Here is a 13,149-nt window from a genome sequence, read left to right on the forward strand (position 1 = left end):
TGAATCTGCTCTTTTTATAGGGGTTGCCATGCACAGCATTGGCTGTTTGTATAGATGAGTGTTTTTGAATTAAATTTTCAGTATTTTTGCTTGAGGAATAAAACTTCTGAACATTTTGGTTATCTTGATTATCTGGTGCGATTAAATATTTTGCTTCCACAGAGGCCCAGGCAGTGATGGGACCACCTTGTGTCCAAGGACCAGACAGGTGCAAACGATCCAAGCCACACTCCCACTGAGACTGTGGTACCACTTTGGATCCGTTAGAAAGCAAAATGTTTTTCCCGCCATCTCAAGGTCAGATTGGTTCTGTTGTAAAAATCATGTCTGGTTGATGATTTATCAGCCCAGAGACTTAGTACATCATCCAGTGGTTAAACTTGTTTGTATATTTGGACAGTAACTAACTGGAGGACACAGAAAACAAAGAAAAGTGTTACGTTTGATTAGACACCATTCCAACAGTTTCATCAGCTGGTTGGGTGGACCATCTTTACTGCCAAGGTCATGTATCCTCACATTTTATTGGAACTGCATCATTCTGCACCTATTCACAGTGATATCTGATCTGCCCTAGTCTGTTTATACTGGCGGTGGCATTTTAGTTTGACTTTGTGTCCATGTGGACACCATTCACAATGTCTTGTGGTTCTTAACAATTGGACTTAAGAATCAATAATTTCCTGATCTTGAGTGTCTCAGATCAAAACAAAAGATCCCTGAAGTGTTTCAAGTTAACCGTGAACATGTCATCATATCTACATACACATAAAATGTAACAGTGTGTACCTGCATACTGGCAGCCATGACTACCCACAGTCCAGACCTCTCTCCAATAGAAAACATTTGATGCATCATGTAAAAAAAATCATAAAAAAGGCCAGGACTGTTAGAACAGATAGTCCTACATCAGACAAGAATGGGACAACAGTCCCCTCCAAAAAACTCCAGACACTGGTCTCCTCAGTTCCTAGACATGTACAGTGTTGTTAAAGAAGACAGAATATGTTTCACAATCACAACATGCCCCTGCTCCCACATTTTCGAGATGTGTTGCAGTCATCAAACTCAAACCAGAGGGGTCCATCTGTGAATTAGATTAACAAAGACCTTAAAGAACCCCTACTGTGAGGTGTGATAGGTCAATCTGCAAATGTATGTATGTATCTTACCTCAGCTTTATAACTTGAACCCCACACTCCCTGTTCTTTGAACTGAGAAAGCTTCTCAGATGAGAAGCGAAACACATTCTATTACAAATAAAGTCCAGTTTTTGTCTTGAACTTTTTTTAATTTACCATCGTCTGGATGACCGAGAATTTTCACCCGCGTATCAAACTCAAAATTACACTATATTTTCCTGAAAACAGTGCAGTTTTTTTTTTTTGTTTTGAACATGTGTTGTGTTTACTATGTTCTGTTGTTTAAAAGAAGAGTTTATGAAATTAGCAAAACATTAAATTCTGTTTTTATTTACATGTTGCACGTTTTCATAGTGGAGTTCTGTTTCTGTTTATAACTCGACATTATCTTTAACAAAGTTTACAGTTAATTATGATCCGCTAAAACTAGTAAAATAATGTATAAAACCTTATAAATGTAGTTTAAATCCCCCCTGTGACTGACACTGGACGTCCTGACAACATGGCTTTAAGAATCTGTTGGACTCCTGGCAGGGACCAACGCAGACATGTTCCTGTTTTTAGTTTTCTACATTCGCCTTAGAATCTAGCTGTTTTGTTGTTACCTTTTTCTTTTAGCATCCTATTTGTAAAAAAAAAAAAAAAAAATAAAAAATAAAACTGCAGTATGACTTTTTATAATTGTTTATTGTTGTTGCTGTTGTCCATTGTTGTCATCTTTATTTGTTGAAATCAGGTGTCTCTTGTAAATGAGTCCTCGAGGCTCAATGGGATTACCTGTATAAATAAAGGTTGAATGAATTGAATGAATCCTAACCAGTACATTCTAACCGGAAGCTCGCAGCTCTGACCGGAAGTGGCTCTCAGGTTCTAAGCGTCTGTGTTTTTTTTTCCCTGCGTCTTGACTCCAGGTCAATGTTCGGGCTGTTGCCTGTTTGATTTACAACTCTGTAATTTTACACGGGTGTCGCTGCTGCTAAAAGGAGAAGTCTCGTAATTTCTGCACGGATCTTTTAGAGACTTTCCTTTATTTTTCAGACTTGTTCCCTCGGTTTCACTGCACCTTTCAGGCAGAAGGCTGGTTTATTTTAGCCACAGTGCTAGCAGCTTGTGCACAGATCAGAACCGATCAATGCAGGCTATAAAGTGTGTGGTGGTGGGAGACGGGTAAGTTAATTTAGACTTTTACTCTCTCTTTAACCTTTATAGTTTGTTAGTGTGACTATATATTTAACAAATGAAATGTAACAGTTGTTTTGGGTTGACCCAGATAGCAACAGTTGGCTAGCGGCTCACGAGCCTCAGATAAACGGAGCGACAGCTGCTGTGGTCCAGCCGGTCACAGATTTACCTTCACGCTCCTTAAAAACCTGGAAGTTTCATGTTTGAACTCCCCTTCCTTTCTGTTACTATTAAATAAATAAAACCTAATGAAAACTGTGGACCTAATGAAGCATCCCACAGTAAAAATGAGACATTATGCCCATCTGGACCTAATACAATTCCAAATGTATAAAATGTCTACATGTTCAAAGAACAAAAGTTTAAGATAAATTGAATGATTTGAAATATCCCAAAATTATGTATCTGAGTTAATCAAATAAAATTACAGTCTTTAAAAAGTCAAAAGTTGGTGATAATGTCCTGAATTTTCATTAAAGGATGTGAAAAGTTGTCATCCGTAACAAAATTGTCAAAACATTTTTAGGGATTAATCAGTTCATTTTTATTAAACAACTAGCAATAAACCTTTATTTATCCCAAAGATTGAGTTTGTGTATTACTCATTATTCATGTGCATGTTCTCATTATCTTCTCGTTTGTCCTCTCAGGGCTGTGGGTAAAACATGTCTGCTCATCAGCTACACCACCAATGCCTTCCCAGGAGAATACATCCCCACAGTGTAAGACACAAAACACCGCCTAATGATCATTTGTGTTGGCGTTAAAGAGAAAAGTACAGGAAGCTCAAGCAAAGATAAAAAGTTTGATGTTTTCACAGAACAACACCTGCATTTGTCTGAAATGTCACATCTTCTTTGTGTTCCCTCCCTGCAGCTTCGACAACTACTCTGCCAACGTGATGGTGGATGGGAAACCAGTGAACCTGGGTCTGTGGGACACAGCGGGACAGGAGGACTACGACAGACTCCGACCCCTGTCCTACCCACAGACAGTATGTTTCACACAGAGTGCATGTGTTCATGCATCAGACCCAACAATTGATGCTTCCAGTGCACTGTGCTGCATTGATCAGTGTCCGTTATCCCGTGTTGAACACTTCTGTCTTTGTCAGCGTCGACTTGGACTTATTCTCTGGGCTCTAAAGTGTGAAACAGTCCAGCTCAGCAGAGCGGGGCCCTGTTTCTACAGTACCTATACACTGTGTGGATGAGTCTTACGGAAGACAAAACAGCTCTTTTTTGTGTGTGTCTTCATGAAAATATGTCCTTTGTGCCCAAGACTCACAGGGAGCTGAAAGAACAAAACTCTGTATTTAACCAACTGAGTGCATTAGTCATACATTTTCTGTAGAATATAGTTTTGATAAACTTTACCAATAAGATGTGTCCTTCTTTTTAAAGCTAAACATTTTTAAAACACAGGAGAAGGTTGTGTGCTGTAATTTCTGGACTATAGAGCGCACCCAAATACAAGCCGTGCATACAAGAAAAAAATTTAAAAAAATTGTAAGCCGCACTTGTGTATAAGTTGTGGGTGTTCACGTTGTAACAAAAGATATTTACACAGAAATATTGTTTTGAACTTTTAATTAAATACGTACCGGTAACAAACACAAATACATACAGTAAATGTTTTTTGTTTTTTTTTCTGAACAAGGCCTTTAGCACAGCTGGTTAAAAAAAATTAAAATACAGCAGCCTAACAGGAAAAGTCGCTGATCGCTATCTTCGTCTTCCTCCTGTGCACTAAAATCACAAAATTCGTCTTCTTCAGTGTCAGAATGGAACAACCTCAGAAAAACTTCATCACGCACGTCCTCGGTCGCTTTTTTGTTGTTAAAAAAAATACAGTAGCCTATCAGGAAGTTATTGATCACTATCTTCATATTCCTCCTGCAGCAAGCTTATGCTCCGCAGGGCAAAAGTTGCTTTGTGCATGCAGGGGAGTCCCCCCCCCCCCCCCCACCCACATGTTCTGTACAAGGGGGTGGGGATTCCCCACTTCCTCCCCTCCCCATTTCATTGGTTAGACTGTGACCTGTTCTGTAGTTTCACTGGTCAGGTGTTTCTTTTTTGTTTAACCTTTATTTATACAAGTAGTCTCATTGAGTCACGAGGACCCACCCCCAAGAGAGACGTGTATCGGACAACTATGTGGGCACCCAGGTGTGACGAGGTTAAATGTTTTGGCAGCATGAAACTCGTTAGCCCGTCAAAAAAAAAAAAAAAAAAAGCCAAAGCAGCATTGTATAAGCCGCAGTGTTCAAAGCCTGTGAAAAAAGTTGTAGCTTATAGACCAGAAATTACGGTATTTTAGGAAAGTGTTAACAGTCACATCGCCTGTTGTTATCTTTAACATGTCGAGGTTGTGCGCCGTCACAAATACCTGGGGACAATTATTGATAACGGGCTGACTTTTGAGACCCACACAGATTCAGTTTGTGGAAAGACTCATCAGAGGTTATATTTTTATCAGAAGCTCCGTGGTTTTAGTGAAGATTGCACTTTGATGAAAATGTTTTATCCTTCTTCTACTGAGTCTTTTCTTACTTTTAACTTTGTCTGCGGGTTTGGACTTTTAACGTGTGAGAACAAGAACAAGCAGTTGGGCCGTGTTAAGGTGTGCATTAAAGTTGCTGGCACAACCCTTGGCGACCTCACTGACCTGCTCAGGGAGAGCTCAGACTGATCCTGGCAGACCCACATCAGCCGCTGCACCAGGAGTTCAAACTGCTTCCCTCTGGACGCAGATATCTGCTGCCCAGACGCAGGACCAACAGACTCCGAGACGCTTTTATTCCTGCCACAATTAGGTTTTTACATGATTTGGTGTGGTTTTATGAACGTTTTACATGTTTGTTTTTATGTATTTTATACTGTGAAACAAATTGTCCTTAGGGGATGATAAAGATCCTTCAACTTTGAACCTAAAAATTTGATTTTATTATCAAGGTCCTGTCTCTTTGTCTCTCTTAGGACGTGTTCCTGATTTGCTTTTCACTCGTCAGTCCAGCTTCGTTTGAAAACCTTCGTGCCAAGGTGAGAACAGTTCGTTACGTGTTCAAATCATACTGGCTTAATGAAGTGTTTTTTTAATCAGTATTATTATTAATATTTCAACTGTGTAAAACCTGTTTACATGTTTAGTTTTACTACAAGAGACAAATTATTGTAATGTACACATAAATTCAACGTAAGTCGTGGTCAACAAAGACAGTTGAGGGTAAAGAGATTCAAATATCTAACAAAATGAGCAAAAGCTGCCAGTGTCTATAAAATCTGTCCTTTGGACCTTAAAGGAAAGTTTAAATTTAACTTGGCTCTTAAAGTAGCCATAAGCTCGTCGATCTATCTCATTTTTTCTTCCACAACAAAAGTGTTCTCCAGCATTCTGTTAAATAAGTGAGTGAAATTATGTTGGACAATTTAACTAAAAAGGTTTTTACAACTTCCAAATACAGAACATGTCAGGACGGATAAATTAATTATCTATTTATAAAATTATTATGAAATATAATTTTCAGGATTCCTTTGGTTAAAAAAAATGGTTAAGGTCACAACGGTCTTAAAATCTCTGTCACAAGTCAGTCATATGTGGAAATATTTTAAAACTATTTTTACTGATGGGCGGTGATTACAGAACAGCAGCACAAAAATAAAAAGTCTTCTTCTGCCCATTCTGAAAGTAGTGTTCTGTGTCCTCCTGCAGTGGTATCCTGAGGTGAGACATCATTGTCCCAAGACGCCTATAATCCTGGTTGGTACGAAGCTGGACTTGAGGGACGACAAGGACACAATCGAAAAACTCAAGGAGAAGAAATTCTCTCCCATCATTTATCCTCAGGGCTTGGCCATGGCTAAAGAAATCGGTCAGTTGTAGCTCCACTCGACACGATTATATTAATATGATCGAGTTTTCCTGAAAGTGATTGTGTTTCTATACGTCTGTTGAAATGTGGATGAATTATGCTTTGATCTTTGGTTGTCCCTCCCCAAATTTCTCATCCACTTAAGATAATTTAACAAAACTTGATACACATATGCATCATCACTAGACGTACTGTCACATAGGCCTGTCACGATAACACATTTTGCCGGGCGGTTAATTGTCTCAGAAATTATTGCAATAAACGATAATATTGTTTTTGAAATTTGACAATAATTAGTAATGTCAAACTTAAAAAGAAATGTTGGGTAATTTTTGTGTGTACTAACTTTTTTGATCACTAGATGGCAGTATAAGACTGTTTGAACCGAAGGATGGATAGTGAGGGAGTGAGCAGCGTGTCTCTTTAAGAAAAATGGGAGTTAAAATGGATTTTAAAGAGAAAAGAGAAAGGGAGGGGTCAGTGAAGAGCACTGGAGTTGAGCTTTTTGTCATCCAGTGTCTTCAGTAGAAAGAGAGAGACACAAAGAAACAATAAAGCCGGTAAATTACAATGAGGTCGATAATTTTAATTTATCATGAGATTAATTGATTTATTGGTTATTGCGACAGGCCTAGTGTCACGTACATTTTCATCCTTTAGCTTCAAGGTCAAGGTCACAAATCAAGGTGAAATGTTGATGTGTGGGCTCCAGAGTCAGCGCTCCCTGTTTTTTTTTTTTTTTTTTTTTAAGAACTTTTTTTTAACAACATATAAACACAAAACACTGGTGGGGGGGGGGCCCCCCCGTTTTTTTTTTTTTTTTTTTTTTTTTTTTGCGACCTGTCAATCAATTTAGTAGGCGTGTCAGCAGATGACCAGTCAGCGAATTCCATTTGTCCCGAAGGTAAACGCCCCTTGCCTGCGGAGCTGACTGCATCCTGTCAGGGTGGACTCAAGTATGAAGTTTCAACCGTCTGCAGACAGCACAGTTTCCGTACGGATTGAGGACCGCCGGAGTCTGTGGGAGCCTTAAAGCCTCCAGTATACTCCTGTGTACGTCCACGCGTACGTCTGTGCGTACTGTACGCAGAGGGTTCAGACTTTATACTCGAGCGTCCACCCTGAGCAGCTGCAGAGCAGCTTCACAGACAAGGAGTGTTTACCTTCGGGACAAATTGAGGTCGTCAATTGGTCATTTGCTGACACGCCTACTGGATTGATTGACTGGTCGGAAAAAAAAACAAACGAGCACTGGTAGCCCCAGCCATAGCGGTGTTCTGTGTTTATATATTGTTAATAAATAGATCTACAAAAAAAAAAAAAAAGGTAGCTCTGGTCCTGCAGCCCACACATCAGACCAGCCCACCAGAAAATCTCCAGACCCTCCTGCAGCCATGCTGGACCTGAGTTTAATTCACTCGTGACAAATTCCTTCATTTCTCACCATGTCAGTCATGGCATCAACCGAGGAGGAAGAGATCACTGCCTTTTGGCAAAAAACAAAAACAAAAGAAAAAGCCAGATCAGGGATGAAGAAGGGGAATTTAATACATTGGTGTCACATACAAAACAGTCCGTTGCCGGGCAGTTTATTGTGCGACACAGAGTGCGCGGTCATAAAAATTGAGCTTTGCACGGACATGCCCTGCGGGGGTACGCTTGTACCTCCGCGTACGTACGCGGGAGTATACTGGGGGCTTAAGTCGGTCCATCACTAGAGCAAACAAGAAGGGGCTCAGAGCCGATCCTTGGTGCACTCCCACCTCCACCTTGAAGCTATCTGTCACTCCTACAGCACATCTCACCACTGTCCTGCTGTCCTCATACATGTCCTGTACCAGTCTAACATACTTCTCTGCTACTCCAGATTTCCTCATGCAATACCACAACTCCTCCCTCGGCACCCTGTCATATGCTTTTCCTAAAGACACAATGGAGTTCTTTCTAACCCTCTCTGTACTTCTCCATCAGAATTCTCAAAGTAAAGATGGCATCTGTGGTGTTTCCTCTTCTCCCTCTGTCTCCTGACATGTAACATGTAACCGTAGCACAATTTCCACCAAGACCCTGTTTGTCAACAACACCGGTGGCGGTCGTCGTTAACCCAGGCTTCGACCGATCCAGTATGGTTTCTCTTTGATGAACTCGCATTACAGTTTTGGCAAAAGTGTTTTGTGTCGGATGCCCTTCCTGGCACAACCTTCACCATTTACCCGAACTTGGGACCGGCACAAGAGAGACACTGGCTTGTGCTCCCTAGTAGCTGGTTTGGGATTTCACTTGAATAATTATTTATATCCTAAATTGTGGGATACATACAAAATACATTTAAATTGAAATGATTCAATCATCATGTGTGTAAAGACGTCTGTTCTGGATTCTTTGAAAGTGTTTCTCTCTCATCCAGAAAACCTTTTAGTTCTGGGTCATCACAGCCAGAACAGAAGTAGCCTTTCCCAAATAAACATCCTTGAGAACCAGAAAAAGAAGGTTGGAAATGTGGCAGATGCTGCTTTCATATAACTTGCTGATGACTTAAACATCTGGAAATATGATCTGTTATCTTCTTTGGGTTGTTTGTGGGGTCTTAGAGGTTCATAATTATTTAAAAACCTTTGAACTGTTTTGATGGGAAAACAAACGGATAATTGTACTGTATTATATGTTAAAAACACATACAAGTTTTGTTTGACCTGTTTATTCCTATTGATATCCAGGTGCAGTGAAATATCTGGAGTGCTCAGCTTTGACGCAGCGAGGCCTTAAGACGGTGTTTGATGAAGCCATCAGGGCGGTCCTGTGCCCCCAACCTCTCAAAAAGACCAGGAGAAGGAAGTGCATCGTATTGTAATGGAGATCCAAAGCAATTAGAAAACACAGCTGCAGTAAGACCTCACCTTCTTGAAGGAGCAAAGATAAAAACGAGGTTCCTGAAAGTATTTTTTTATCCTATGTCCTGACTTGCATGAGCCCCTTTCAGACTTTGAAGCTGAGCCTGAGAAGCCTTTTCCAGCACTGTTGACACGTGTGAACTGACCGAGACAGAACGGAGAGCTTGAAGTAGATTCATCACTGATGCACCTCTGAACCAGATATGACGGTAGTCACAGAGCTGAGTTGGCAGGTATGTGTGGAGAGTGCAGCCAACAGCGCTCTGATGGTTCTGCTGTCTCTCTGCTGCTTCACCGATGGCAGTTTTCGTTATTGCTGGACTTGATCAGCTTGGTTGGTTCAACTGGAATCGACGTGCAGAGGGGATCGTCTCTGAAGCTGTGCTTGGAGTCGGAGTGTGAAGGGGGCTGTCGTAGATCAGACCGCCATCTGAAAGGACTTAAAGACCCAAACAGTGACCTGTATTATCCGAGAGGTTTTGTCAAATTTTTCATTCTATATTTCTGACTAAAATCTTTTTTAGCGAGGTCATTCTGTTTAAAGTGAAGGGTACATATTTACAGTAAAACTAATGCATAAATGTGAAGGTTTTATGAAATTTACATTTTAACACCAAAGTTCTAATGAAGGTTTTGCAAAGACTTTGCATTTTCTATGTCTTGTTTATTTCTCTATATTTTAGTTGTTTTAAGAAGAATTTGTCTTTGAAGCAACAACATTCAGACATCACAACGTCGGTGTCCTTCAGTCAGGCATGGCTTTAAACTAGTGAGGAGAACCATGTACGTTGTACAGTCTTGAAATGTGTGTAAAATTAGACAATGATATTATGTAAATGTAATCGCTAAATTATTAGGTATTTTTAAATGTTATGGAAAACATTTTTTGGGTCCAGATACTGTAATGGTTACTGGGAGTTACAGACTGTCCTCACTTTTTGCTCTTTTGTGTTTCAGCCAGGTTCTCCATCTTTGTTCACTTAATAATCAGTACCCCTTAAAGGCAATTTATATACATTAAGAATGAGTGAGTTATTTTACTTATTCGGGCAACAACACTTGAAAGTTACATTTAAAAAAAGTGTATAAATATAATTCTTTAACAATTTGTTGTTACCATAAAATTAAAATTGCATGTATTTTTTTCCTACAAAGGTGCAATTTCTTACTTGAAACATTTAATATTTTACTCTTTCATTGAGAATAAAGTATGGGTTTATAAGATTTGCAAACCACTGCATTCTGTTTTTATTTGCTTTCTACACAACTTGTTTAGTATCATATTAAAAAAAATGCATGCACGATATCTGGACCTTTTTATTAACTACCTAAACTACAAGAACCTTTTCTTTTTCCTAACACTTCTAATCATCCAGTGATTATATTCAGATGTCTTTACATCTTTCAGCACATGACTTGAACAATGTGATTTAATTTAATAATGAAAATAAAGTACCAGTAAATGTCCGTCAGTAGAAGAGTCTAATAATGAGGTTTATAATTCAGTCACATTTAGTGCTCTGTGCAAACAGTTCTCTGGCCAGAGGATGACCTCTTTCTACAATTTATTATTTCCAGCTTCTTTATTTCAGACTGATTGGACGATATGTTAACAGTTTTTGATTTCCTGAACCTGAGAGCAAAAATCTTGCACATAATTTTCTCCGACATGATCTGCCCTCTGGTGTTTGAATATCAGACTGAAATTGGTGCTTGATGCAAGTTCAAGTGTTCTATAGCTGCAGAAGTATGGTGATAATGTTACTGCCCTCCACCTTATACACATTTCAGACTTTCAGCCCACAGGGAATTAAACATTTAAGTATTGGCATGTTTTATAATCACAATTCAAAACGTAACCTCTGAGTCATGGTGGAACAGTGAGAGGTTAAAGATGTTGCCTTTCAGTGCTAAGATTACAGGTTAACCTCCCGTCCTTTCTGGGTGGAGTTTGCATGTTCTCTCCGTGCATGCGGGAGTTTTAGTACTCCAGTTTCCTCCCACAGACTAAAAACATGCATGTTAGACTGATTGGTAACTGAATTGTCTCTAGTTGAGAGTCAGAGAGTGAATGGTTGTTTGTGTCCCTGTGAAGGACTGGAGACCTGTCCAGGGTGTCCCCCGCCTCTCACACAGTGACCCACCCGTGACCCAAAATGGAAGAAACGGGTAAAGATAATGGATGGATGTGTAAAAAAAATATCTGGCTACATTCAAAGATAAACCAGTTGAGTGTCTGAAATATTTCTGCACCTTTACGTGGCTCGTGTTGCTGGTAAGGAAAGGGAAGTTGAACCTTTTTCTTCAGGTTCTTTCATTCAGTTTCACTTTATGTGTTGGTACAAAACAAGACTTGATAATTGTAGCTGCTTTAGTTTGTCTGAATCTATAATGAAATCAAGCTGTCCAGTGAAGACCATGAAGTGTGTGGTGGTGGGGGACGTGTAAGTAAATGACTGTCTTATTGTTGGTGTGTTTGTATAGTTATGGTGTCTGATCTCTGCAGTTATTTTGAGTCCGAAGCTAAAAAGTTGCGCAACAACTGGTTTATTTTCTGTCCAAGCTCTCAAAGCTCTGAATAGCTACTATTAAAATGTAATAGATTCTGTTCTTGTGAATGCAATAAAGCTGAAAATTACACTTAAAAAAAAGCATCTTTAATTGTTGACACTGTGTAAAAATGCTCCTAGTTTCATGAGTTGTAAAAGTTGAAAAGCTTCATATAGTTCTGTCATTTTAGTTTACATTTTGTTTGTCTTGGGGTTAAGTGTACTCGATAAATTCAAACCTTTTGATATTTTCCTGACGCAAAGAAAAGCTAAATTTAAAATGAAAATGATAAATTCAACTTCCTTTAATGTAGGTAAGTTGTTTGGCATGCTGCCAACTGGATCAACATGAAAAGGACTACAGTATGTGTAATGTATATTAAATGTTGGAGGTACAGAAACTTTGACACCCGACACTGACGGCACCACTGCTCCATGTCTTGATGTGGGAGATGATCGCAGTGAACTGGAACCAGCGCTGAAGTAACTCGGTGTTCCGTGTACGTCGATTCCAGGCTTCGTCAGGAATAACATCCGGTGTAAACCAAATCTTTTCACTCTCTGTGGTGACCCCTGCAGAAGAGAACAGCTAAAAAAAGCATCTTTGTCTTTCCTCATTGCTGTCTTCCTTTTTTTTAATGGACAAAATGGAGAAATATAATTACCAATTTTTAAAAAAAGTAGATTTAGTATAAAAGAACTTTTTTATTTTTAATTTTTACAGAAACTCTATATCCGTTTTGGTTAACCGTCAAATAAAATGGATTGACTCATGTAAAGCAAGTTTTGAAAATATATAATTTGCTGAACGTTATTGTCTAAAAAATATATTGATACTATTCAGTCAAAAAAAAGAAGCACCTGTTTTTTAAATATCATTCTTCTGTTCTCATTATTCTGTTTTGTCCTCTCAGAGTGGGTAAAACATGTCTGCTCATCAGCTACACCACCAATGCCTTCCCTGGACAACTCATACCCACAGTGTAAGACACACGACACCATCCAGTGACCAGCTGTGGTCAGGCTAAATAAGAACATGGGAGTAGGTGAGGGAGAGGCAAAGAGGGTAGTCTGAAGGTGCAACAAGAGTTCTGTATTGGACAAAAACTTTACATCGTCACGGTGTTCAACATTAAATAAGATACTGTCAGAAAATAATTGTTAATTTTGATTGATGATATTCACACCCTCAAGTTTTGACAACTACTTTGCCAACGTGATGGTGGATGGGATAGCAGTGAACCTACAACTGTGGGACACATCAGGAATTGATGCATACGACAGGCTCAGACCGCTGTCCTACCCACAGACAGTACGTTATCTATCTATCTATCTATCTATCTATCTATCTATCTATCTATCTATCTATCTATCTATCTATCTATCTATCTATCTATCTATCTATCTATCTATCTATCTATCTATCTATCTATCTATCTATCTATCTATCTATCTATCTATCTATCTATCTATCTATCTATCTATCTATCTATCTATCTATCTATCTATCTATC

The 13,149-nt window shown here is 39.2% G+C and overlaps 2 protein-coding genes across 2 annotated transcripts in view; both read left to right on the plus strand.

Moving 5' to 3' along the window:
- Positions 1-2,183: 2,183 nt before the first annotated feature.
- On the plus strand, positions 2,184-9,325 carry LOC119423916 (ras-related C3 botulinum toxin substrate 1). Its single transcript, XM_037691344.1, has 6 exons — positions 2,184-2,309; positions 2,975-3,046; positions 3,201-3,318; positions 5,303-5,365; positions 6,036-6,195; positions 8,913-9,325. The coding sequence occupies exons 1-6, from the start codon at positions 2,275-2,277 to the stop codon at positions 9,044-9,046; spliced, it is 582 nt and encodes a 193-aa protein (XP_037547272.1). The 5' UTR covers positions 2,184-2,274; the 3' UTR covers positions 9,047-9,325.
- A 2,179-nt stretch (positions 9,326-11,504) lies between these two features.
- Positions 11,505-13,149, plus strand: part of LOC119423917 (ras-related C3 botulinum toxin substrate 1-like) — a 28,518-nt gene continuing 26,873 nt past the window's right edge. The window contains exons 1-2 of the mRNA XM_037691345.1: positions 11,505-11,530; positions 12,550-12,618. Of these exons, the coding sequence (XP_037547273.1) occupies positions 11,505-11,530; positions 12,550-12,618 (95 nt within the window). The remainder of the gene's footprint in view (positions 11,531-12,549; positions 12,619-13,149) is intronic.

This window comes from Nematolebias whitei, chromosome 17 (genome assembly GCF_014905685.2).
Source record: "Nematolebias whitei isolate Nwh7 chromosome 17, NemWhi1, whole genome shotgun sequence".
NCBI lineage: Eukaryota > Metazoa > Chordata > Actinopteri > Cyprinodontiformes > Rivulidae > Nematolebias > Nematolebias whitei.

Bases quoted from the DNA above. Each gene is read 5' to 3' on its own strand.
- LOC119423916 (XM_037691344.1), top strand. From the start codon at position 2,275: ATGCAGGCTATAAAGTGTGTGGTGGTGGGAGACGG. The intron at 3,047-3,200 runs GTAAGACACAAA...CCCTCCCTGCAG, and splicing joins GGAGAATACATCCCCACAGT to CTTCGACAACTACTCTGCCA. The intron at 3,319-5,302 runs GTATGTTTCACA...TGTCTCTCTTAG, and splicing joins CCCTGTCCTACCCACAGACA to GACGTGTTCCTGATTTGCTT.